This window comes from Saimiri boliviensis, chromosome 19 (genome assembly GCF_048565385.1).
Source record: "Saimiri boliviensis isolate mSaiBol1 chromosome 19, mSaiBol1.pri, whole genome shotgun sequence".
Taxonomy (NCBI): Eukaryota; Metazoa; Chordata; class Mammalia; order Primates; family Cebidae; genus Saimiri; species Saimiri boliviensis.
Genome location: NC_133467.1, coordinates 20,144,100 through 20,170,179, shown reverse-complemented (window position 1 = coordinate 20,170,179; position 26,080 = coordinate 20,144,100). Strand labels below are relative to the sequence as shown.

The window sequence follows — 26,080 nt, the reverse complement described above, 5'->3', positions numbered from 1 at the left end:
CTCCCAAAGTGCTGGGATTACAGGCATGAGCCACCACACCCGGCCAAAATCTGTTAACTTTGCCAAGTCAAAGCCTCCAATCACCATTTGGGTTTTGTGCATTTGTTTGTTTTTAAAAAGATGGAGTCTCACTCTGTCGCCCAGACTAGAGTGCAGTGGCATGATCATAACTCAGTGCAGCCTCAAACTCCTGGAATCAAGTGATCCTCCTGCCCAGCCCAGCTTCTAGTCACTAGTTTTCAGCCTTTTTCATTCCTCTGATTGTGAAACTTTTCAAAAAAGAGTCAGTAAGATTACTTTTTTTTTTTTTGAGACAGTCTCACTGTGTCACCCAAACTGGAGTGCAGTGGCATGATCTCAGTTCACTGCAACCTCTACCTCTCAGATTCAAGTGATTCTCCTACCTTAGCCTCCTGAGTAGCTGGAACTACAGGCACACACCACCACACCCAGCTAGTGTGTGTGTGTGTGTGTGTGTGTGTGTGTGTGTGTGTGTTTAGTAGAGACAGGGTTTTGCCATGTGGCCAGGCAGGTCTTGAACTCCTGACCTCAGGTGATCTGCCTGTGTTGGCCTCCCAAAGTGCTGGGATTACAGGAGTAAGCCACTGCATCTAGCCTAGAATACATTACTTCTGTTGCTTCCCTCAACAGTGGTTCTCCACCCTGCTGCACCTTAAAATCAAATCACCTGGAAAGCATTAAAAAAAAAAAAAAATACACTGGTGCCTTGGCCACACATCAGACCAACTGCATAAAAAATTCTGAGCATGAGGCTTTGGCCTCTGTTTGAAGCTTCCCCCTTGGTCCTGATTTGTAGCCTGGTTGGAGAACCATTTTCAAACTGACTTTCAACATTTCTACAAGTACTGCCCTACAAGTAACTCACATGGTCACCAAATCCATTGGCCTCTTCTTGACCCTTAAGCTCTCCTTCCTCCCAGCAGCATTTGACAAGTCGCCCACTTAGTAATGTTCTCTTCCCTTGGTCTCTGTGACAGGAGAGTTCCCTGCTTTTCATCTTCACCTCATCTGGTCTCACTCTGTTCGCATTGTGAATACCGTAAAAGCTGCATTTACTGAACACCAGGCATTTTTGTACATGTTAATATCTATGACTTGTCTTTTTCCCTTGCTAACTTGTAAATCACTTAGGCAATTTTTTCTTTACACTTTTCCAGTAAGTTTTTATTATTAGTTAGGTCAGGTTTGGGCGTTTTAAAACTCAACTTTGTTTTCCCTTTATCATCTAAGCCTAGATGGTCCCACTTAGTGGACCTTCAACATATATTTAAACTGAATTATCTTTTGAATTTCAGGAAGATGTGAAATTGCTCTCTCATATGCTCCAGGCTTTAGATTATGGGGCACCCCCTCATGGAGGAATTGCCTTAGGTAAACAATTTTTCCTTTTATAAGCTAAACTGAATTCCATTGCACTGTCTCAAATTCGGGCTCTCAGTTTGTGGTGATGGAGGTGGACGGATGAGTCTTAAGAGTTCCATGAGAATGTAAGTTTCTGTTTAAATTTCAGTAATGGCAGCGGGGAGAGGGATACAGCAAACCACCATGGCATGTATGTACCTCTGTAATAATCCTGCAGGATGCAGGATGTGTACATGTACCCCACAGCCCAAAGTACAATAAAATAAATAAATTTCAGTAATATATATTTTAAATATATCTTAGCAGTTATAAAGATATAATTTAACTGATAATTTGCATTCGAAAGATCATTAATAGTTTAAAACTGCAGATCTTAAGTCAATATTGTTCAAATCCCTGTGGCCTCACAGACACACTCACTGGATCTGGAAAGCACTGCTCCATAATGTTCAGCTTGTATGGAAACAGGAATATGCCAGCATTCTTCTGTGGGCCATGGCTACTTACTTTGCTTGTTTTGTCAAAGCAAGGAAGAGTGAGACATTCTGGGAAGCTACTTAGATTGTAGGCCTCAGCAACAGGAACTTCCTTCTGTGTTTATGGAGTTCCCTGCCAAGCACCAAATACATTGTTAAACCTGTTTTAGGGCCTTTAGTAAGCCCTTGCTACGAACACTAATTGCTGTGATAACCCAAATAGCATGTGAACATTATTAGTCCTGAGTACTCTTCCAGAATGACATAGAAAAGAACCTCTTAAACAAAAGTTCTCTAAAAAGGTAGAGAACTATGGTTGGCTACAGTTAAAGATTCTTATTTTAAAGTTCTTTACAACTTTTATAGAAAAACTAAGTTAGTTCCAACATTAGATTAGATTTCTCATCTGCTATTTTTGTATTTTACTCACAGGGTTAGACAGACTAATATGCCTTGTCACTGGATCTCCAAGCATCAGAGATGTCATAGCCTTCCCAAAGTCCTTCCGGGGACATGACCTCATGAGCAATACCCCAGATTCTATTCCTCCTGAGGAACTGAAGCCTTATCATATCCAAGTCTCCTGGCCAACAGACTCCAGAGCAGCAAAAACTCATTGAATCATGCATACCGTGCAGAAAGTTGAGCTTTTTGGTTTTGTCCTGTTTGCGTCCCCAAAATCCTAGAGTTCTGCCACAGGTCTGACAATCAAGTCTTTACATGGAAGGAATCCAGGCAACACTCTTCATAACAGTGAAGAAGCAGAAGATACCCAATTTTGACTTGATCACATGCATCATTCGGGGTGTTTTTTTTTTTTTTTTTTTTGGTTAGGACTTTTTTTGAAGTTCCTTTTTACTTAGAGAGGGGTGAAAGATGGCTCTTCGCTGAAATAATATAGTGGTGTAGTGTTTTCAAATCATGTTTTTCAAACCCATGATTATTCACTTAGGACACAGGTAATCAAATCATGTATGAAATGTGAAAAAATGGTTGCCCCTGTAAAACTAGTGAGTTGATAGAGTTTATTTCATCAGCCTCATCAAGAGAATCATATAAATTAAGCTTTATGACATTTCAAACATCAACATAATATAGTGAGGGGTACAGTGCAGAAAATATCACTGAAATGAGAGTCACAATTTTTTTTTCAGTGTTTCAGCCTCAGCTGAAGAGTTTCATAAACCTCTCTTATCCTCCCTTCCTGCTAATGTTGTGTAAAATACATACTTGCCCTGGCTACCTCACAGGGCTCTTGTTGCTGGAATCAGAGGAGGTAACATCTATGAGATAAAGTGAGTAAAAGTACTTTGAAAAACTATAAAGCATTTCACAAATGTGAGATGATAATATTATCCATCCATAGGTAGGTAGATGTATCTTTATAGCTTCAGATCAAACAAAACTGATATCAATAGTAAAAGTCATTCTGTTTATCAAATTTGTTTATATTTCTATGTTTAAAGATATCATTGGCCAGAATGGTACATCACACCTATAATTCCAGCACTTTGGGAGACCATGGAGGGTGGATCACTTGAGGTCAGGACTTTTGACACCAGCCTGGCAAACATAGTGAAACCCTGTCTCTACTTTTTTTTTTTTGAGATAGAGTTTCACTCTTGTTACCCAGGCTGGAGTGCAATGGCGCGATCTCGGCTCACTGCAACGTCCGCCTCCTGGGTTCAGGCAATTCTCCTGCCTCAGCCTCTTGAGTAGCTGGGATTACAGGCACATGCCACCATGCCCAGCTAATGTTTTGTATTTTTAGTAGAGATGGGTTTCACCATGTTGACCAGGATGGTCTCGATCTCTTGACCTCATGATCCACCCGCCTCGGCCTCCCAAAGTGCTGGGATTACAGGCTTGAGCCACCGCGACTGGCTTATAACTTTTTTTAATGGAGAAACAGGATCTTGGGCCAGGTGCAGTGGCTCATGCCTTGTTATTTCAGCACTTTGGAAGCCCGAGGCAGGTGGATCACGAGGTCAGGCATTCGAGACCAGCCTGGCCAATATACTGAAACCATCTCTACTAAAAATGCAAAAAAATTAGCCAGATGTGGTGGGGCGGGGGGGGTGCCTGTAATCCCAGCTACTCAGGAGGCTGAGGCAGAAGAATCACTTGAACCATAAAAAAAAAAAAAAAAAAGCAAGAAACAGGATCTTGCTATGTTACCTGACTGATCTCAAACTCCTAAGGCTCAAACAATCCTCCCTCCTCAGCCTCTCAAGCAGCTCTTACTACAGACACCCACCACATGCCTAGCAATTTATCATTTATTAACACTAAGCACATCAGTTTTATATTCTGCCCAGTTTTGTCAGTCCTCTAATGGAAACTGTAATCTTTGTTTTAAAGTAAGCTTTACCTCCAAGTCTAATTTGTGACGCCTAGTAGACTGTAGTATGAGTGTCCCCTAGTGCAAGAAGCTTTTTCCTAAATTTGCCCTTTCACCTAATCTCATTTATGGGTGTACTACAGACCCAGAAGGTCTGCTAGCAGGGTTCTCACAGTAAAATAGGGTGTCCAACTTTACCTGCCTTTTCTTAGCAGAATTTCTAGAGATGTCCTTTTAGGCTACAGATACCAAAGGCCCTATGCCCCAGGAGCCAATCTTTTTTTGAGATGGGGGTCTCAGTCACTCAGGTTGGATTAGTGGTGCAATCACAGCTCACTGCAACCTCAATCTCTTGGGCTAAGGTGACCCACCTCAGCCTTCCAAGTAGCTGGGGCTGTAGGAGTGCACCACCATGCCTGGCTAATTTTTTTTGAGACAAAAGGGTTCTTGCCACCTTACCCAGACTGGTCTCTGGGCTCCTGGACTCAAGCAATCCATGCACTTCCCAAAGTGCTGGCGTTACAGTTGTGACCCACCACACCCAGCCACAATCCTATCTTCAATATTTCAGAGACCTAGTCACTTTAGGCATTACTCAGCTTGTCCTCCTGTGTATGAGGAAGAATGCTTATTTTGAAATCCAGTGTCACTCAGTGAGGTATGAGGGTAAATTCTGAGATGAAGTTATTTCTCAAAAATTAAGGACCTACTTACTTATAGTCAAAAACAGCCAGGACTTTGGAATTCATGCTAAACTAAAAGCAGTTTATTTCAAATTGTCTCCCCAAACGCCTAGAAAATGGGCAAATTTTTAAAAACAAGGTAAACCGTTGCCAGCTGCAACAGTAATCATTAGCTTTCAAGAGATCTTTATTGTATTAAGTTTCTCCTTGTTGAGATCTGTCAATTGTTAAATCCAATGGGATTATTTTATGCTTTTAGACTTTAGTTGAATGAAACATCTTTTCCCCTATTTCCTTCTATGAAGAACCAGAACCATCTGTGACACCGATCACATTCCCTGCTTTTTAAGCATAATTCATCCTAAAGATGCTACTTTAAATACTTATTTTAAGGAAAGTTACTTTGTAACCACTCACTTGTGGTGGCTCATGCCTATAATCCCAGCACATTGGGAGGCTGAGGCAGGTGGATCACAAGGTCAGATCAAGACCATCATGGCCAACATGGTGAAACCCCATCTCTACTAAAAACACCATCAGCCTGGCATGATGGATGGGTATCTATAATCCCAGCTACTCAGGAGGCTGAGACAGAATTGCTTGAACCTGGGAGGTGGAGGCTGTAGTGAGCCAACAACACACCACTGCACTCCAGGATGAGTGAGATTGTCACAAAACAAAAAAATTCAGATGTCAGGCACAGTAAGAAGCTCATGCCTGTAATCCCAGCACTTTTGACGGCCAGATCAAGGGGGTCAGATCACCTGTCAGTTCAAGACCAGCCTGGCAAACCCCATCTCTACTAAAAATACAAAAATTAGCCAGTCACGAGGCAGGTGCCTTTAGTCCCAGCTACTCGAGAGGCTGAGGTGTGAGAACAGCTTGAACCCAGGAGGTGGAGGTTGCAATGACCAGATACCATGCCACTGCACCCCTGCTCAGGAAACAGAAGTTGCACTAAGTTGAGATCAATGCCACTGCACTTAAGGCTAGACTCAGTCTCAAAAAATAAAGTTCAGAGACTAACCGGAAATGTATTTAAACAAGTTTTATCATTAACAGGACTAAAGTGCTTTAGCCCAGACACTAGGATTAGTAAAACCACTATTGCTAAATGTTTCCCGACAAATAAATAACCACAGCTACATAGACATTCAAATTACAATTGTCCCACCTTGAATTTTGACCCCGTGGTCCATCTTTCCCTGATAACGTAAATTTTGGCAGATTGAAGTAACCAGTTGGCCCCTTAAACCCACTTTTGGCATCCCTAAACACTTGTTTGCCAAAAACCCATATGGAATTATCACTAGTTGGACATGACTTTCTCAAAGGGAGCTCCATCAATACTTTAAACTCAAGACCAATTGACACAGGGGCCTATTAAACCCTGACAATTTGCTCATTTGGAAAATTAGGCAACATTGCACTTTATGCAGGACACCTTGTAACACCCATAAAATTTTAATTAGCTATGCTGTTAATAAAGCAAATGCCCTGGAGTTATAATAGCCTTTGAATGAGATTTGTTTACAAGTGAAGATTAAAGGATGAGCCGGGCACGGTGACTCAAGCCTGTAATCCCAGCACTTTGGGAGGCCGAGGCGGGTGGATCACAAGGTCAAGAGATCGAGACCATCCTGGTCAACATGGTAAAACCTCGTCTCTACTAAAAATACAAAACATTAGCTGGGCATGGTGGTGTGTGCCTGCAATCCCAGCTACTCAGGAGGCTGAGGCAAAAGAATTGCCTGAACCCAGGAGGTGGAGGTTGCCGTGAGCCGAGATTGCGCCATTGCACTCCAGCCTGGGTAACAAGAGCTAAACTCCGTCTCAAAAAAAAAAAAAAGATTAACGGATGAGAAGCACTGTCCTTTCGGAAGTAATCACTCCATACTCCAAATGGATTGCAGCCATTTATTGAAATTGGAGACATTTTTTAATCTTCTTGAGACTCCATATCAGGCTGTCTACAAAGTCCACTGGGAGGCCGAGGATCATTTGAGCCCAGGAGTTTGAGGCTGTGGTGATCCTCAAAGGGCCACCGCACTACAGCCTGGGTGAGGAAAGACCCTGTCTTAGTAAATAAAAAGACAACTTTTAGCCACATTTCCAGACTTCAATTAAAATGCTACATGGGGAATGCAGAATATCAGATATTTTATTGTCATCAAGTAATCAGTGAGAGAGTTCAAGTTGGAGTGAAATCATCATGTATTCTGCAATTACAATAGTCCCAATATTTCCAATCCTCACCTTTCAAGGGCCAAACTGCATGCTTGCTTGCTGTGGTCATTAAAAACTCTGAAAACAAAGACAACATGTTAATCATGGCAAAAAACGAATGTGTGATTCTTGTTACTACAGTAACCTCAGAATCAAAATGGAACGGTTTTACAGTGATATCATGATATTTCATTTGGCAGAATCATTACATCATTGGTTACACTGAAAATTATCACATGTACCAGAAACTGACTCACCTAGTTTTAAGTTAGCAGGTCTGCCTGTTACGAGATGAAAAACTCCATTTAAAACAGATCTGCCTGATAGAAGATGAAAGAAAATTCCATTTAAAATTTGCCCTACTCAATTTCCTTCTCAGTCACATTTTACTCAACTTCCTTTTCAGTGATATTTTAACTTTTAAACAGCTAATCACTCCCATCTACAAATTAAGGCATATACACCACCAAAACATCCTTTGCCACCTTAAAATAGCTTCAACTAACCTGCATTTCTTCAAGCATGAATTCCGAGTCCTGAAATTAAGGGACAATACACAGTAAGACAACTTACATACAATTAAGAGTAATCCAAATCAAGAAAAGTTATAGAATGGCTATATTTCCCTTTTCAAGGTATAAACTGTAGTGTTACAGCCAGATACATCAGATAGGAGCGAAAGACTTAATACTGCTCATCAGTGTTAGTCTGCTGAACTATGTTATCATCATTGTATCGGCTTTTCAACCATACTTGAGGCAGGGCACGGTGGCTCACACCTGTAATCCCAGCATTTTGGGAAGTCGAGGAGGGTGGATCACTTGAAGTCAGAAGTTCAAGACCAGCCTCGACAACATGGTGAAAACCCATCTCTACTAAAAATACGAAAATCAGCCAGGTGTGGTGGTGTGCACCTGTAGTCCCACCTACTTGGGAGGCTGAGGCAGCAGAATCACTTGAACCCAGGAAGCGGAGGCTACAGTGAGCTGCGATCATACCACTGCACTCCATTCTGGGCAACAGAGCAAGACTGTCTCAAAAAAGAAAACAAAAAAAACATGCTTGAGACTGCTATACCTTTGCTTCTTGAGAACTTGCTCCACAAATTGCTCCTCACAGTGTAGTCAAACCGACTCTCCATACCTGCAGAAATTTAATCTCCTTTACCAATAGGAAGTAATAGGTAGATTTTTAAAAGATTTCCCAGCTACTGTTTCAGTTTAAGGTTAATCTCCATTTTCTTTCAGAGAGATTCCCATCTGTTTTAATTTTAAAATCATCACTAACAGTATCTCACTCAATAAATGTTAACATCAATTAAAAATATACCTTTAAGAGGTCTCCGACATCTGCACCTGAAAAAGTTTCACACCATTTCTTACAATGAATATCACTTACTTCTCAAAGTATTATTCAAGTATTTACTTTCAAAAATCCAATACTTTTAAATAACTGCTTTAATACAGGACTTTCATACTACCTACTTTACAAAATTTTGTAACAAGACAAATCCGTAACACAGTCATCAATTAGTAAGATCACATTTCAGAAGCAAGCCACAAACATGAAAGGAACTGTCTTCATGTCCTTACCCAAGCAAGCCATCCATGGATAAAAACGTTACCAGCTGCAATACAAATGAAAACTTCCATTAAAATGCTAAACATCATTAAACTCTTCTTTTCAAAGTTGTCTGTCACAGGGTTCTTCAGTGTTAACTTTGTCTACATGCTCAATTCAGGTCAGACATTTGATCAACATCATTACACAAACCCCGTTCCAAACATGCTCAAGTTAAATACATAAACGCCATTCCAGTCAATATTCATCAGCCAAGCTGTAAGCCAGTAGCTCAGCAGTAAGCATATCAGTAGAAGCATTCTCATTAAGTCCATCTACTTACCAGAACCCATAAAGCTGGTCCAGGCAAGTTGGATTCCACCTAAGAAATTAAGAGTGGTCTTAGAATAGCCAGATGAGTTTTCTCCCCCTGCCAAAACTAACAAATGCCTTTAGTCAGTTAGAGCTAATTAAGACCTTCATGTTCAGTCAGTATTTGCTTATCATCATCCAGGCTGTATTTACCATCTTTCTTACTAATCGTAACAGGACGAGAATCTACTATTTATTTCATGCATTCAGCACTCATGGGAAGAGTGCATAATGCACATTAAGAATTTAACTCTAGAATGCCATTTGTGCTGTAGGCAGTTTGCCCAGTTACCTGTTTACTTGGATATAATTTCACTTACCATTTCAACTTCCAGGTTTCTGTGTAATGCCTACGAGATAAATTTTAACACAAAATTATCAGTAAATATTTTAATGCTAGATTGGTGGTACACTGCTTACACTATTCACAACAAACCACAGCCAACCACAGATACATCAGACAGATGGTACATCTCTTCATGATGCAATCTGCTGAACTATGCAACCATCATAGTACCTGTTTTTTCATTTTCTTCAGTATTAAATTTAGTATAAAAATGAGAGCAGAAACTCACATTTGAAAAGAGGAGGAATATTAATAAAATAAAGAAAAGGGGAGAAGAGAAACACTAATGTATGTAAGCATCATTGCTTTGGCTATTTTCTAATCCCTTAAAGTGTGAGAAGTATAAACGTTTCTCACCTGTGTACCAACAGCTTGCGTTAGGCTTGCTCTTTAGGACCTGGAAAGAAACGGCTTGATGTGAACTTAGGTGTGCTCTCTGTTACCCAAATCACCATTTTGGGTGCCTCAGTTAAGATTGGTGGTTAAGACTCTCGTCATCCTAGCAGTCAAGAGTAGCAAATAAACTGTCATCATTGTGGCACATCCAGTGACTTCAATTTTTTTGACAGGGAATTTTCAACTTACTTCAGCAGATATTCTCATCCTTCCTTTGGGACACAACTAGGAAACAAAAAGATGCAGAACAGTGAAAATGAACCTCATTACAGTCACATTAAACATTAATGCTGGTAACATTAAAGCCTCAGAATAGATTTTCAGAAATCCCTTCTGTCCACTACTCTTAAAGCATCACGGGCTAAGACCGTCTTTTAGATTTCATTTTTCCCACCATATTTTCTCCGATTCTTACCTATCCATAAGGCGCTATCGAGAGCCACATTGCATCTGCACCTAGCTCCATACCTAAAGAGAGATCGGGTACAAATTTTTAATTCATTGTTCCACGGTTCTTTATGTCGTGTTTTAAACTAACAGTGGCGGTAACATACCATTCATTATCTAGTGACAGGCAAAGGATACATTTAACGTTACAAAGGAGCATTGCACTCGCAGTTAAGAACCACTGATTGCGGGCAAGGCGCGGTGGCTCACGCCTGTAATCCCAGCACTCTGGGAGAACAAGTCTGATTGACTTGAGGTCAGGAGTTCAAGACCAGTCTGGCCCCCATGGTGAATCTCCGTCTCTACCAAAAATACAGAAATTAGCTTGAGGCGCATGCCTATAGTCCCAGTAACTTGGGAGGCTGAAGCAGCATAATTGCTTGCACCCGGGAGGCGAAGGTTGCAGTGAACCGAGATCGCGCCACTGCTTTCCAGCCTGGGTTAAGGAGCAAGGCTCGGTCTCAAAAAAAGAAAAAAGGACTGCTAATGTAAATATTGGTGGCACTGCGGACTACCACCAGCGCCAGCCTTTCCTGAGAGCGGGCGGCCGGAGGTTCGGACCACGGCCCTAACAATAGGTGACTCCGCTGACTCGGCATGTGCCACCATCAGAGCGGTTGGCATTCATCATCACTCTCAGATGTCCCTACCAACACAGGCTTCATCAGAGGCAGGGCACAGGAGCCGAGGCTTCTCCGCAATTCTACCGGAACAATATAGTCGCTGCTTAGGTCGCGCCTACCAAATGTGCAATCCCCGACCATCCTCGGCTTGCGGGCCCTGCAAAGGCGCGCGAGTGGCTTAAGAAGTCAGTTTAGGGTGACCTTAACTGGCAAGGGCTGGAGGGCCCGAAAACCTTCAACATTCATAAAGACAAAACCCACCTTACGAGAGCGGCCTCATACCTCGAAAGGACGAAACGGCGCCTGGGCTCCCGTATATTAGCGTTTTCTTTCGTAACGTCATGACGCACGCTCCCGGCAGCGACTGCTTCGGCTCCTCCCCCTAGCCGCCCTCAATCTTCCCCTCCTCCAGCACCACCTTCTTCCCGCCCCCTGAGCCCGCCCCTTTTCCCCGCCCTTCCTCGCCATTGTGGGCGGAGACATGACCAAGACACCGGGCTCCCGCCCTCCTCCCGATTTAGGAGGAAGAGCAGAGAGGGGAGGGGGCGCGAGGCAAGGAAAGCTCTGGGGGTGGGGGAAGAGGGGCGGTGTAAGGCTGAGTGATTTCCTTCCGGCACGTCGCCCGCTCCGTGGGAGGGGGTGGGGGGATTCACTTCCGGGACGGTGTTCCGGCCCATTCCGGCCCATTTCCACCCCCGGAGGTAGGTGCTGCTCCTTGACTGGACTCGGGCCCCACACCCTAGTCCCACTGCCCTGCGCCGGGGTCACGTCGTCCGCTCTCCGCCGCAGCGCACTCCTGGGGCGCTCACTACTTTCCTTCACCCCGCCTCCAGGCACCGGGCGACCTTCCACCTCCTTAGCCCCGGGCCGGGCTGAGCTGCCGGACCCGCCCCCTCGCGGGGCCCCTCCCTCAGGACCCCGGGATGGGCTGCCCCCTCCCCACCGCAGCCGGACACACCCAGATACGCACACCCACCTCCCGACGGCTCCCCGCCCGCCGCCGCCTGGAGCGGGTCCCCGGGCGCCGCCCCCTTCCTAGTTCTCACCTGAGCGCTGGCTCGCCGGCCCGACGCCTTGTCCCCCTCTTCTCCAAAGTTCCTCAGTGACGTTTTGCCCTTCATCCAGTTACCCTCTCCCCATGCTTCCTAACGCAGAGGAAAGCTGCTCAAGTGCTGGAGTAGCCAACCCCATGCCGTTCCCGATTCTCCCTCTCTCACCCCTCCAGTGCCGACGGTAGCGAAAGACTTTACTCCAGGGGCTTCCTCACTGGGGAATTGCCGGAAAGAGCAAACAAAAAAGGCGCTGGTGTAGGCTCCAAAATAAACACACCTGAATTCATGATGGCATCGACAGAGGCTCTTATTGGATTAAAAGTTTCAAAACAAACAATAACGCTTTGGAAAAAGGTCAGATTGGCTAAAGTTGATTCTTGAAAACAGTGTATACACTTCCCTTTGTGATAAGTTTGTTGTTAATTCAGGGCAGGACTGTGAGCTTGACAGAGTAAGTTCCTGAAGTTTCAGGTGTGGTGTAACTGTAATATAAATGTATAGATAGTGGATGTACATTGGGCTCAAGTAAGTGTCTTCCTGTTGGGATTTATACAAACTGTGCTTTCAGTAGCTGAAATTGTACTTTCAACTATTTTGTATACAGCTTCTGGTTTAATGTTTCAGCTATTTTTTAAAATACTGTAATGGAAAAATGTTGGCCATACTTGGTAAATGCTGTTTTTTTTCCATTGGATCTGGAGAACTAAATTTCAGGATCGAAGGAAGTATTATCACCACCTTGAAATTGCCGACTTCGAATTTGGCAGATTTACCCACCTTCCCTAATTCTGACAACTGAACTTTCACATTCTCTGCATCTAAGCTGAATCCTGGCACAGCTGTGGAATTTACCCTAACCTAGAGTTTGCCTCACAGCCCTAAAACCAAAGTCTTTTTGTGGGAGCTCTGATGCTTAAGCTTAGAATTACTAGCCTACATTTATGTGGAATATTAGTCCCTATATAAAATAATAAACGTAATTCTTGCAGCATGTAGTAAAATACTAAGAGGGATATCAAGCCATCCATGTAGAACTGCATTTATTCAGAAAGCTTTCCTCCTACAGAGAAAAGTTGTAAAGTTATTATGAGACTTTATGTTCAGTCTGCAAGTACCTTATAGTCAACATTTAAAAGTCCTTTCCCCTACTTTCTGTTGAACTTTCTATTTTGAAGTTATATATCTTATTAGTAAGGAAAGTATGGTCATAAGATGAATTTTTAGGAGTCTGAAGACCATTTTTTAGTTTTAACTGGATCCTTCTGTGAAACTTACAGTAAACCTGTTGGTAATTCTGTTTCCACATCTAAACATAAGGAAGGTATTTCTTTTTACCTAGAGATTTTGAAATTTTACCAAATACTATGTTTAAATACTTTTGAAATGGGAAACATCCGGGGAGTAAAATTATAATTATTAATTAGAATATGGTTTCTTTTTTTGGCAGGGTTGAATGCACCCTCAGGCACGACCATGGAGAAAGGTGGGAACATACAATTGGAGATTCCTGACTTCAGCAACTCTGTCCTGAGCCATCTAAACCAGTTGCGCATGCAGGGCCGTCTCTGTGATATTGTGGTCAATGTGCAAGGACAAGCTTTTCGGGCTCACAAAGTGGTACTGGCTGCCAGCTCCCCCTATTTCCGGGATCACATGTCTTTGAATGAGATGAGTACTGTCTCCATTTCAGTCATCAAGAACCCTACTGTTTTTGAACAGCTCCTTTCTTTCTGTTACACAGGGCGGATATGCCTGCAACTGGCAGATATCATCAGCTACCTAACAGCTGCCAGTTTTCTGCAAATGCAGCATATTATAGACAAATGTACACAGATCCTGGAGGGCATTCATTTCAAAATTAATGTGGCTGAGGTCGAAGCAGAATTAAGTCAAACAAGGACAAAACATCAAGAGAGACCTCCAGAGTCTCACAGGGTTACCCCAAATCTCAGCCGCTCCCTTAGCCCACGACATAATACCCCAAAGGGAAACCGGCGAGGTCAGGTTAGTGCTGTCTTGGATATCAGAGAGCTAAGTCCTCCTGAGGAGTCCACCAGCCCTCAGATCATTGAACCAAGTTCTGATGTAGAGAGCCGGGAGCCCATTCTTCGGATCAACCGAGCAGGACAGTGGTATGTGGAGACAGGAGTAGCAGACCGTGGGGGTCGGAGTGATGATGAAGTTAGAGTTCTTGGAGCAGTACACATCAAAACTGAAAATCTGGAGGAGTGGCTTGGGCCTGAGAATCAGCCTTCTGGAGAAGATGGGAGTAGTGCAGAGGAGGTCACGGCCATGGTGATTGATACCACAGGCCATGGTTCTGTAGGACAGGAAAATTACACTTTAGGGTCTTCAGGAGCCAAGGTGGCTCGGCCAACAAGCAGTGAAGTTGACAGGTAGGTTTGGTTTGGTTTCGTTTTCCCATGTAATGGCTGCTGTGTAGACATCACTAAAGTGGGTCCTCTGTAGTACAGAGAGCATCTTCCTTACCCGATTTTCTTGGTTAAAATAAGTTGACATTGGGGAAACTGGAGGTGCGTCAAAAGACTTGCATTCTTATTTTTTTTCAAGCTCCTAGTCTTGAAATATTCACAGTGCTGTGAGAACTGTGGTAAAGTTAGGCACTCCATGAATCAGAATAGCATCTGCAGCCACACTAGGATCAGTAATTGCCAGGGGCTTCCTCAGGATTCCAGGCAGGGAGCTGATCATCAGCTGGGAACCTGGCAGTATTGCCCTTCCTTGGTGTGTTATCACACCACTAGGTGGCCTTGGGAAGTCTCACTTTGCTTTGTAGCATTGCTTATTTTTCTTTGCCCCCACCTACCAAATTAGAGGAAGAAAGGTACCAGCAGTAATTGTTCTTTTCAAATTAGTGAAATATTAATTCGGAAGAAAAGCTTTTTGGATATTTTTTATTTCTTTTTTCCCTTGTCATGAGGTGGTATCTTCCCTGTTTTCATTGATGGATGACTGCTGCTACCACGGGCCTTAGAATCTCCCTTTTTTTCACCAGTGTTACTATGCCCTATGCGTTACTTTTCTCTTTTATTACATTGTATTTATTAGAACATTTCTTTTTGGTGGAAATACCATGAGTTTTATTCTTAGTCAATTGAGAAAAAGTCCCAATTGAAAGAAATATTACTACTTTAGATTGGTAATATTTGTTCTTTTCCCCTCCTAAAGATAAATTTAAATTGACCATATGAGCAAAGAAAACTAAAGAACTATTACTTTGGTTTGGTCTTGAGCGACAAATGTGTCACAGAGATTCAGATAGTGTATACTGCATCCACTTCAGGTGATCTTTTTATTTTATTGTTTTTTGAGACGAAGTCTCACTGTCGCCCAGGCTGGAGTGCAGTGATATGATCTCGGCTCACTGCGGCCTCTGCCTCCTGGATTCAAGAGATTCTCCTGCCACGGCGCCTGGCTTCAGGTGTTCTTGATTTGAGTATTGTCTTCCTGTGTCCTTATTAAAATATTCTTGAGCATAGAACTTCTTGTCCTCCTATGTTAGAACTGTATCAGAAGTTCTCAGTGAGGGGTGCACCAAAATCTCACAAATCACCAAAGAACTTATGTAACCAAACACTACCCCCGTAACTTATGGAAATAAAAAAGTTAAAAAAAAAATTCAGAAGTAATATCACTGCCAGCATAGTCACTCACGACTGTGATCCCAGCACTTTGGGAGGCTGAGATGGGTGGGTCACTTGGGGCCAGGATTTGAGACCACCCTGGCCAACATGGTGAAACCCTGTCTCTACTAAAAATACAAAAATTAGCCGAGCATGGTGGCATGTACCTGTAATCTCAGCTACTCGGGTGGCTGAGGCAAGAGACTTGCTTGAACCCTGGAGGCAGAGGTTGCAGTGAGCCGAGATCATGCCACTGTACTCCAGCCTAGGGAACAGAGCAAGACCCTATCTATCTCTCTCTGTCGCCCAGGATGGAGTGCAGTGGCGCAATCTCGGCTTACCACAACCTCCACCTCCCGGGTTCAAGCAATTCTGCCTCAGCCTCCCAAGAAACTGGCATTACAGGTGTGCACCACCACACCTGGCTGATTTTTGTATTTTTAGTTGAGACAGGGTTTCAGCATGTTGATCAGGCTGGTCTCAAACTCCTAACCTCATGATCTGCCCGCCTTGTCCTCCCAATGTGCTGGAATTACTGAGCCACCTTGCCTGGCCAACTCAATCTCAAAAAAAGGAAAATATGAGACCAGGCATGGTGGCTCACGCCTTTAAACCTGATGCTTTGGGAGGCCAAGTTGGGTAACTCCCTGAGCTCAGGAGTTTAAGACTAACCTGGACAACATGGTAAAATCCCATCTCTACTAAAAATACAAATAAATTAGCAGGGCATAGTAGCTGTAGTCGTAGCTACTCAGGAGGCTGAGGCACAAGAATCACTTGAACCCAGGAGTCAGAGGTTGCGCTGAGCCCAGATTGCACCACTGCACTCCAGCCTGGGCAACAGAGCAAGACTCTGTCTACCCCCCACCCCCTCCCAAAGAAAGAAGAAGTAATAGCAACTTCAATGCAAAGATTTTTTAATCTTCATGATCTATATCAACAGTCTAAAACAAATAACAGGTTATCCTGGGACCTGGGGGAAGAAACAGTCAAAAACCTGATAATTAAATAGAAGAAACAAAATTATAGGCCCAGTTTTAATGTATTCTTTTGTGGTCTCCCAGTATTTATGAAAGGAAGGAAGCTTATATTTAGCTTTGGCTTCACTAGCTCATATGGTCTGTTATGTTACTGTTAACGACATTTTGTGTTTATTAAATTTACTAGGGCTAACCTATTATTTCAAATCAGATTATGTATTAATTCCATGAAACTGTTTCTCAGTTTTCTGTTGCTTGGTTTGTTCTCCTTTCCTTAGCCATAGAATAAAGAGGGTCGACATGACCATTTTTCAAGTTCTTTGACACTGCTATTCTATTAGTCCCCTTTATGTTCCTCTTCCAACAGATTTAGCCCCTCCGGCAGTGTTGTTCCCTTGACAGAGAGACACAGAGCCAGAAGTGAGTCTCCTGGGAGAATGGATGAGCCTAAGCAACCCAGCTCCCAGGTATGGAGTTGGGGATTTAGAACTGCTGTGGTGGTTTGAGGAATTGCTACTGTGTATGAATAGAAAATAATGAAAGAGGAAAGATATAGAAGAGGTAACAGTGGCCCTGTTAAAGAAATACTGTATTTTTTTCCTGCGGGTAGCAGAATTTTAATATTAAAATTATGCAGAGACACCAGAAAAGAAAATTGCAGACTGATATTTCTCCCAAGCATAGATGCAAATATCTTCAAAAGAACATTAACAAATTAACACTGATGATATACAGAAAGTATAATACAATGTAATAAATTGCAATTTAATATAGAAATATAAAGCTGGTTTAACATTTTTTTTTTTTTTTTTTTTTGAGACGGAGTTTTCGCTCTTGTTACCCAGGCTGGAGTGCAATGGCGCGATCTCGGCTCACCGCAACCTCCGCCTCCTGGGTTCAGGCAATTCTCCTGCCTCAGCCTCCTGAGTAGCTGGGATTACAGGCACACGCCACCATGCCCAGCTAATTTTTTGTATTTTTAGTAGAGACGGGGTTTCACCATGTTGACCAGGATGGTCTCGATCCCTTGACCTTGTGATCCACCCACCTCGGCCTCCCAAAGTGCTGGGATTACAGGAACATTTTTAAATTAATCAATGTAATCTTCCTTAATAGGGAAAAAGTGAGAAATTACATTTGGCAACTTTGATAGATACAGAAAAGAGCAGTTGACTAAAACTCTTAGCAAACTAGAAATACAAGGGAACTTTCTTAATCTGATTGAAAGTGTCTATCTAAAAAAATTATAGAAAACATCTTTTTTTAAAAATATATTTTATTGCAATTTAGGTTTTGGGGTACATGTGAAGAACATGCAAGATTGTTGCATAGGTACATACATGGCAGTGTGGTTTGCTGCCTTCCTCCCCATCACCTGTATCTGGCATTTGCCCCCATGTTATATCTCCCCAACTCCCCATCACCTGCTGTCCCTAGAAAACATCTTAATGATAAATTATTGAAAGCTTCCCTTGTGTAATTGGGAATGGACAGAATGTCTGCTATGACCACTTCTACCCAGCTTTTTATTTGTAGTCCTAGTCAGTGCAGTAAAGCAAGAAATATAAATTCGTGGCCGGGCGTGGTGGCTCAAGCCTGTAATCCCAGCACTTTGGGAGGCCGAGGCGGGTGGATCAGAAGGTCAAGATATCAAGACCATCCTGGTCAACATGGTGAAACCCCGTCTCTACAAAAAATACAACAAATTAGCTGGGCATGGTGGCACGTGCCTATAATCCCAGCTACTCAGGAGGCTGAGGCAGGAGAATTGCTTGAACCCAGGAGGCGGAGGTTGCGGTGAGCCGAGATCGTGCCATTGCACTCCAGCCTGGGTACCAAGAGCGAAACTCCGTCTCAAAAAAAAAAAAAGAAATATAAATTCATAGCATAAGGATAACAAAGAAAGAAATAGAACTTTTGTTGCTAGTAGACAGCCTGACATGTTATGTAAAAAATGCAAAGTGAAAAACTATATTTGATTACTGTTTTTATTCTTGCTTGTGAGTGTGCAGGAAAATACACTATTGGTGTCAGCAGAATTTGGGAAGTAGAAAAAAATAACAAGATTGTGGAACTCTTTTCTGATTATAATAACCACTCTGTAGACCTAAGAGTAATAAAAAATAACCCCTGAAAACTACATGCAGGTAATTTACAGGTAATTTAGAACCTGGCATGGAAAGTCTGATTTTATACGTATGTGTGTGTGTGAATATATACTATATATAGAGAATACACACAAAACACAGTTACCAAGTTATCAACTTATAGCATTTTATTTATATATACATATATGTAGACTTTTTTTTTTTTCTTTGAGGCAGAGCCTCGCTCTGTCGCCCAGGCTGGAGTGCAGTGGCACAGTCTCAACTCGCTGCAGCCTATGCCTCCTGGGTTCAAGCAATTCTCCTGTCTCAGCCTCCTGAGTAGCTGGGATTACAGGCACCCACCACCACACCTGGCTAATTTTTGTACTTTTACTAGAGACGGATTTTCACCATGTTGGCCAGACTGGTATTGAACTCCTGACTTCAGGTGATCCACCCACACACCTCAGCCTCCCAAAGTGCTAGGATTACAGGTGTGAGCCACCACGCCTGGCCTGCATGATATATTTATAAACAAATTGCTTACGCCTTTTTTTTTTTTTTTTCTGAGACAGGGTCTCACTCTGGTTGACCAGGCTGCATTGCACTGGTGCAATCTCAACTCTCTTTAAGCCACAGCCTCCTAGGTTCAGGTGATTCTCCCACCTCAGCCTCCTGAGTAGCTGGAACTACAGGTGCGAACTACCATGCCCGGCTAATTTTTTTTTTTTTTAAGTGGAAATGGCCTTTCACCAGTTTGCTCAGGCTGGTCGCAAACTCCTGGACTCAAGCAATCTTCCTGTCTGACTCCCATTTTGTTGGGATTACAGACGTGAGCCACCGTGCCCAGCTGCTTACATATTTTTCTGTGTGTTTGCTATTTCATGTACTGTATCTTGTCATTTATTTTCTTCCTGAATATTTTGTTAGACCAACACATTCTAGAAAGGATAGAAATGATGTGTTGTTTTTTTTTTTGTTTACTTTGTAACTCTCTTTAGCAACTAGTATGAGTAGTTGATATATATATTTTTTTTTCTTACAGGTCTGAGTGAATGATTTTTTTTTTTTTTTTTTTTTTGAGACGGAGTTTCGCTCTTGTTACCCAGGCTGGAGTGCAATGGCGCGATCTCGGCTCACCGCAACCTCCGCCTCCTGGGTTCAGGCAATTCTCCTGCCTCAGCCTCCTGAGTAGCTGGGATTACAGGCACGCGCCACCACGCCCAGCTAATTTTTTTTTTTGTATTTTTAGTAGAGACGGGGTTTCACCATGTTGACCAGGATGGTCTCGATCTCTCGACCTCGTGATCCACCCACCTTGGCCTCCCAAAGTGCTGGGATTACAGGCTTGAGCCACCGCGCCCGGCGATTTTTTTTTTAAAGGTAGTGAACTCACCAAGTAGAACACAATAAATTGTAAACATTTTTGTCTTTAAAATATAAAAACTTAGGCTGCGTGCAGTGACTCATGCCTGTAATCCCAGCACTTTGGGAGGCTGAGGTGGGCGGATCACCTGAGGTTGGGAGTTCAAGACCAGCCTGACCAACATGGAGAAACCCTGTCTGTACTGAAAATACAAAATTAGCCAGGTGTGGTGGGGCATCCTTGTAATCCCAGCTACTGGGGAGGCTGAGGCAGGAGAATTGCTTGAACCCAGGAGGTGGAGGTTGCAGTGAGCCAAGATGGTGCCACTGCACTCCAGCCTAGGCAACAAGAGCGAAACTTTGTCTAAAAAAAAAAAAAAAGAAAAACACTTGTGGATTAAGATTACATAGCTGTTGTTTTTAGCCTCTGCATTACACTGATAGTATCTCATCTAATTTTTATATAGACCACTGAATTTTTTATTTTTTTTTTTATTTTTTGAGACAGAGTCTCGCTTTGTCACCCATTCTGGAGTGCAGTGGTGTGATCTTGGCTCACTGCATCCTCCACCTCCCGGGTTCAAGCAGTTCTCCTGTCTCAGCCTCCGGAGTAGCTGGGACTACAGGCACAAACCACCATGCCCTGCTTATTTTTGGATTTTTAGTAGAGACGGGGGTTTCACCATATTGGTCAGGCTGGTCTTGAACGCCTGACCTCAGGTGATCCACCACTGCCTTGGCCTCCCAAAGTGCTGGGATTACAGGCATGAGCCACTGTGCCCAGCCTAAACCACTGAATATTTATTGCGTGCCTCGTATAGTAATAGCAGTAAGACGTTGTTACAAACTATGTTTTTTAGTTTTGATAAGATGTTAGAGAAAATATTAGGAGCTTGTAGGAAAAGTAATTTCACTCACATTATTAGGGCACTTTTTTTCCTCGTCTCTCAAATATGATATGATAACAATGCAGAGGGGGCAGTTAAGCAGATACAGACATACGTCATTAATTAAGACAGTATATTCTGAGAAATGCATTGAAATGCATTGCTAGGCCATTTTGTCATTGTGCAAACATAGAGTATACTTACACAAATCTAGATGATATAACTTACTAGACACCTAGGTTATATGATATATCCTCTTGCTCCTAGGCTACAAACCTATATAGCACACTACTCTACTGAATACTGTAGGCAGTTATAAAGCCATAGTAAATCTTTGTGTATCTAAACATAGAAACGATAGAGTTAAAATATTGTATTATAATCTTAACAAAAGCACTGTTACATATGGGGTCCATCATTGACCAAAATGTTGTTATGTGGTACATAACTGTAAATTTAGTAATGAGACAGACGTTACAACTAAATGGGGGCATAAAACAGACTAGGGCTGGGCGTGGTGGCTCATGCCTATAATCCCAGCACTTTGGGAGGCCGAGGCAGGCAGATCACCTGAGGTCAGGAGTTTGAGACCAACCTGAACAACATGGAGAAGCCTCCTCTCTACTAAAAACACAAAAAATTAACTAAGCCTGGTGGTGCATACCTTTAATCCCAGCTACTCGGATGAGGCAGGAGAATCGCTTGAACCTGGGAGACAGAAGTTGCAGTGAGCGTAGGTTGCCGTGAGCCAAGATTGCGCCATTGTGTTCTAGCCTGGGCAACAAGAGCGAAACTCTGTCTCAAAAAAAAAAAAAAAAAAGACTAACAAATACCAAAAAAAAATATGTAAGACTATACAGTATAGACTTCAGTAATAGTGTTGTGGGACTAGGATTGCTTAAAAGGTGATGGAATCAGTGTCCACTTAAGGAAAGTGTTATCAGGATTTTATTTGTCTTTTTTTTTTTTTTTTTTTTTTAAGGCAGGGTCTTGCTTTGTCCCCCAGGCTGGAGTGCAGTGGTAAGATCATGGCTCAGTGCAGCCTTGCCCTCTCTGGCTCTGGCAGTCCTCTCACCTGAGATCTTGAGTAGCTGGAGCCACAGGCATGTGCCACCACATCCAGCTAACTTTTTTGGTTTTTTGTAGACACAGGGTTTCACTGTGTTGCCCAGGTTGATCTTGAATTCCTGAGCTTAATGGTGGCTCACACCTGCAATCCCACCCCTTGGGAGACCAAGGTGGAGTCCTCCTAAGGGGTGGGATTACAGGCATGAGCCATCACATCCACCTTCAAGGAGATTTTAAATGCAGTTTTTAAGTAAGTTAGGATGGGATAATCTTTTTTTTTTTTTTTTTTGAGACGGAGTTTCGCTCTTGTTACCCAGGCTGGAGTGCAATGGCGCGATCTCGGCTCACTGCAACCTCCGCCTCCTGGGCTCAGGCAATTCTCCTGCCTCAGCCTCCTGAGTAGCTGGGATTACAGGCACGCACCACCATGCCCAGCTAATTTTTTGTATTTTTAGTAGAGACAGGGTTTCACCATGTTGACCAGGATGGTCTCGATCTCTCGACCTCGTGATCCACCCGCCTCGGCCTCCCAAAGTGCTGGGATTACAGGCTTGAGCCACCGCGCCCGGCCGATAATCTATTTTATTTATAGATGGGATAGGTATAAGAATTAGAATTCTGTAAGAGTATTTACCTTGCTGAAGCAGAAGGTACAGAAAGGCTGTAATGAAATAGGAGATAAGTAAGATTGTGTGGAGATGATATTATGGGTGATATATATGCCTTAATGGGTATGAAAGTTTAATATGGTAAGTCATCTCACCAGTTTTTTTCTCCTACTACAGAGAACTAAAACAGGGCAAGGACTTACAGTAAGAATGAATTTTGATAGACTTGAAGAACTTCCTGATTGTGGGGGTAATTGAACTGGAATACACTGATAAAGTTACTCCTTTACTTAAAAACATTCTGTAGTTTTTTCTATGACGTGAAGTTTAATATACTTGGCCTCATTTTCCAAGTAATTTACAATCTTTTTAACCCAACTTTTCCCACCACTCATCAGCATTCACCGTCTCAAACAGGTAGACTCTCCATGTATCAGAACCACATTAAACTTATTTCTCTCTCTGCATCTAAAGTCTGAATACCTCATTCTTTTCAGGTGTCTGGGTTCATCCAAGGCCCAGCTCCTGGTTTTATCTGCCCTAACTGCTCCAGTCTTCTTTTGATTTTTTTCTTCCCTGGCTGCTATTATAACATAGTACAATACAATTTTTCCAAATTCACTGGACTCATATATGTTGTTCCTTTTTAATTTGCATTAGTTTTGTGTCTCCTGTTAAACTGAAATCTCCTTGAGAGCAGAATCCACCTTTTCTTTCCTTTTGTGTTTTTGCTTTTTTGACAGTTTTAATACCAATAACTCTTTGTTTATTCATTGTATTTTCCCAGCGAAAGGAGAAGGGAAGGGGAAAGGGTCAGCATGTGTTACAGAATGATTAGAAAATGAGCAAGGAAGTACCAAGTACAGCAAAGTCAACCACCAAATAAACACACCCCAGCGATGGGGTCACCAAAGCCCAAAGAGGCTTTGTCTCCTGCAGTTCAGGAATGAGGGCAAGGGACTAGGAAAAGAACAGACAGGTACAGACTTTCTTATCCTCCCTCCCTCCCTCATAAATTCAAGATTTCACATAAAGCTTTAGTTTCTAGTGGTAAACATGAAGTTACATTTGTTCATCTCCTATTAAGCAATCTTGTGGCCACTTTGACAGAAGTTTTTTACACCTGTAAAAAAATTCCTGAATGACTTGGATATAAATTCAACATTTGGGCTCGGTGCAGTGGTGCACACCTCTAATCCCAGCACTTTGGGAGGCCGAGACGGGTGGATCACCTGAGGTCAGGAGTTCAAAACCAGCCTGGCCAACAGGGTGAAATCCCTTCTCTAATAAAAATGCAAAAAATTAGCTGGGCATGGTTGTGGGCATCTGTAATCTCAGCTACGTGGGAGGCCGAGGCAGCAGAATCGCTTGAACCCGGGAGGTAGAGATTGCAGTGAGCTGAGACCGCACCACTGCACTCCAGCCTGGGCAAGAAGAGCAAAACTCCCATCTCAAAAAAAAGAAAAAAACATTTATTCAGCATTTATTCTTTTTCTTGGCATTTTGACCCTACTTTCTACATGGAAGGCCCTCAGTTGCTTCTCTCCACTTTAGGATTAAAGATTAAATAGGTTTAGGCTGGTCACAGTGGCTCACACCTGTAATCCCAGCACTTGGGGAGGCCGAGACAGGTAGATCACCTGAGGTCAGGAGTTCGAGACCAGCCTGACCAACATGGAGAAACCTTGTCTCTACTAAAAAGAAAAAATTAGCCAAGCATGGTGGCAGGTGCCTGTAATCACAGCTACTTGGGAGGCTGCAACAGGAAAATCACTTGAACCCAGGAGGCGGAGGTTGCAGTGAGCCAAGATCACTTTACTGCCTCCAGCCTGAGCAACAAAGCAAGACCCTATCTCAAAAAAGAACATGGAGAAAGACCAGTACATTATATTTACACAAACTAGGCCACCTAGGAATTACCAAGTCAGTGAAAGCCGACAAAGCCCAAATACAGTAATTAGCGGGGTGTAGGGTGAGCACTTTTGGGAAACAAGAACGTAGGATCGGACGCTATCCAAGTGCGTTTTAATTGCGTTTGAGAGACTGACCACATTTTCTAATCTTTGTGTCTCTGAAACTATCTTCTTAGGTGCCTGATTAATAGGAGTTCTTTTATCTCTTAAGTGATAAAGTTTAGATTATAAGTAACTAAGTTTACCTAGTAGTTGCCCAGTAAATAGGCATCTGCTAAATAGGGAGTTATTTAGTTACTTGTAAAATACTTAATTTTGGAGATCTTTCAAGAACAATACATCAAGTCAGATAATTTTTTTTTTTTAAGACGAGGTTTCACCATGTTGATCCGGCTGGTCTTGAACTCCTGACCTCAGGTGATCTGCCCACCTTGGCCTCCAAAGTACTTGGATTACAGGCGTGAGCCACCACGCCCAGCCAAGTCAGATGACTTTTTAAGGCCCTTTAGTTAACTGTGAGTCTGTGGTTAGTAACTGAAAATTAGAATGGTAGAACGCTTTGAAGTCCATGTCAAGTATCTAGCTTGATGTTTGTTTTAGAAAAGATGGAAACCTTTCATTTATATGGAATTTATTTATTATATGGAATAATTCATTCAGAAATAGCTATTGAGCCAAACACTGATCAAATTCCTAGATATTTGGCAGTGCAGAATGTCCCTATGTTTACAACTGAGTTTACAATCTAGTAGGTAATTGCCTGGTGAGAGGAGTGAAATAATCTACCTCTTGGCAACATAGAGAACCGGGGGCAACCATGTTTGCCTTTGAAAAGGACCCAATCTATATTTTGTGGTATTTGTTCTTCTATTGCAATTTCACTGCAGTAATTTTTTGGATGAGACTGATCATAATGTGTGATTGTTGTGCTTACAGTTTATCACTGATTACTAAAGTGCATTTACTTTCAGCATGTGGACAATAGTAGTATGACATTACCTTCCTTAGATTTGGGGAGATTTCTTAGGGTATTGTTACCCTCAAGATTATAAGTAATATGACTTCGTAATGCTTAATAATAGCTAACATTTATTCAGCACTTCAGTGTATTAACTCATTCACAATGCTCAAAGCAACTAGTGAGCGAAATGCTGTTATTGTATTCACTTTACAGGTGAGGAAATTGAGGAATAGAAGAGCTAACTAACTTGCTCCAAGTCACACAATAAATAGAACTCAGATTTGAACCCAGGTTTCAGCATCCTTAATTGCTATGTAATATTATGCATTCAGAATATAGGTCCTAAAAGTTACCATTGTTTTTAGAAAAAAAAGAGTGCTGTTACCAGTTCAGTTCTCATGAGAATTCTCTAAAGCTCGCAAATCATATGATAACGTTTGTACCTTATGGATGAGAAAACAGCCTTAGAGAAGTTATTCTATGTTTCATCCTTGGTCACCCTTTAGTGGGATGATTCCTCATTCTTTATGTGAATTCAGCTTTTATTTTCCAGGGAAATGAAACTGAAAAAAAATCAATATAAAACAATTCAGAAAAGAATCTTTAAACCTCAGTCTTAGTACTCAACCCTTGACTTTATGTACTGCTTCCCACACCTCTAC

The 26,080-nt window shown here is 42.5% G+C and overlaps 2 protein-coding genes, 1 long non-coding RNA gene and 10 other non-coding genes across 27 annotated transcripts in view; 2 read left to right on the top strand and 11 right to left on the bottom strand.

Annotated features, from left to right (window-relative positions):
* DARS2 (aspartyl-tRNA synthetase 2, mitochondrial) overlaps window positions 1–6,392 on the top strand; it is a 37,406-nt gene extending 31,014 nt beyond the window's left edge. For all 3 annotated transcript variants that reach the window (XM_074390117.1, XM_003925351.4, XM_074390118.1), the window contains 2 exons: window positions 1,317–1,392; window positions 2,292–6,392. In XM_074390117.1, the coding sequence (XP_074246218.1) occupies window positions 1,317–1,392; window positions 2,292–2,479 (264 nt within the window). In that variant the 3' untranslated portion in view covers window positions 2,480–6,392. The remainder of the gene's footprint in view (window positions 1–1,316; window positions 1,393–2,291) is intronic.
* A 388-nt stretch (window positions 6,393–6,780) lies between these two features.
* Window positions 6,781–11,218, bottom strand: LOC101053079 (uncharacterized). 10 transcript variants are annotated; one of them, XR_012515113.1, is made up of 12 exons: window positions 11,115–11,206; window positions 10,199–10,251; window positions 9,973–10,008; window positions 9,745–9,784; window positions 9,362–9,391; window positions 9,013–9,108; window positions 8,702–8,736; window positions 8,439–8,464; window positions 8,187–8,252; window positions 7,616–7,645; window positions 7,367–7,429; window positions 6,781–7,187 (listed from the first exon to the last, which is right to left on the bottom strand). It is a non-coding gene; the product is annotated as an uncharacterized LOC101053079 (long non-coding RNA). The 10 variants fall into 10 exon arrangements; XR_005576753.2 differs by having other exon boundaries at window positions 9,013–9,051; XR_012515117.1 differs by having other exon boundaries at window positions 6,781–6,956; window positions 7,140–7,187; window positions 9,013–9,784; window positions 11,115–11,215.
* LOC120360242 (small nucleolar RNA SNORD81) lies at window positions 7,029–7,105 on the bottom strand. The gene has a single exon (XR_005576815.1). It is a non-coding gene; the product is annotated as a small nucleolar RNA SNORD81 (small nucleolar RNA).
* On the bottom strand, window positions 7,252–7,328 carry LOC120360245 (small nucleolar RNA SNORD47). The gene has a single exon (XR_005576818.1). It is a non-coding gene; the product is annotated as a small nucleolar RNA SNORD47 (small nucleolar RNA).
* On the bottom strand, window positions 7,767–7,848 carry LOC120360248 (small nucleolar RNA snR60/Z15/Z230/Z193/J17). Its single transcript, XR_005576821.1, has one exon. It is a non-coding gene; the product is annotated as a small nucleolar RNA snR60/Z15/Z230/Z193/J17 (small nucleolar RNA).
* Window positions 8,318–8,400, bottom strand: LOC120360243 (small nucleolar RNA SNORD79). The gene has a single exon (XR_005576816.1). It is a non-coding gene; the product is annotated as a small nucleolar RNA SNORD79 (small nucleolar RNA).
* LOC120360260 (small nucleolar RNA SNORD78) lies at window positions 8,814–8,878 on the bottom strand. The gene has a single exon (XR_005576832.1). It is a non-coding gene; the product is annotated as a small nucleolar RNA SNORD78 (small nucleolar RNA).
* Window positions 9,124–9,184, bottom strand: LOC120360247 (small nucleolar RNA SNORD44). Its single transcript, XR_005576820.1, has one exon. It is a non-coding gene; the product is annotated as a small nucleolar RNA SNORD44 (small nucleolar RNA).
* On the bottom strand, window positions 9,491–9,558 carry LOC120360259 (small nucleolar RNA SNORD77). The gene has a single exon (XR_005576831.1). It is a non-coding gene; the product is annotated as a small nucleolar RNA SNORD77 (small nucleolar RNA).
* LOC120360241 (small nucleolar RNA SNORD24) lies at window positions 9,849–9,928 on the bottom strand. Its single transcript, XR_005576814.1, has one exon. It is a non-coding gene; the product is annotated as a small nucleolar RNA SNORD24 (small nucleolar RNA).
* LOC120360261 (small nucleolar RNA SNORD75) lies at window positions 10,087–10,146 on the bottom strand. The gene has a single exon (XR_005576833.1). It is a non-coding gene; the product is annotated as a small nucleolar RNA SNORD75 (small nucleolar RNA).
* LOC120360246 (small nucleolar RNA SNORD74) lies at window positions 10,830–10,909 on the bottom strand. Its single transcript, XR_005576819.1, has one exon. It is a non-coding gene; the product is annotated as a small nucleolar RNA SNORD74 (small nucleolar RNA).
* A 224-nt stretch (window positions 11,219–11,442) lies between the features above and the next one.
* The window catches only part of ZBTB37 (zinc finger and BTB domain containing 37), a 36,329-nt gene continuing 21,691 nt past the window's right edge, over window positions 11,443–26,080 (top strand). The window contains exons 1-4 of one of the 4 annotated variants that reach the window (XM_074390122.1): window positions 11,446–11,554; window positions 12,079–12,259; window positions 13,353–14,301; window positions 16,897–16,996. In XM_074390122.1, coding sequence (XP_074246223.1) covers window positions 13,379–14,301; window positions 16,897–16,996 — 1,023 coding nt within the window. In that variant the 5' untranslated portion in view covers window positions 11,446–11,554; window positions 12,079–12,259; window positions 13,353–13,378. Of the gene's footprint in view, window positions 11,555–11,905; window positions 12,260–13,352; window positions 14,306–16,896; window positions 16,997–26,080 lie in introns of those variants that run through there. The other 3 variants (XM_074390125.1, XM_074390124.1, XM_074390123.1) reach the window with 3 other exon arrangements.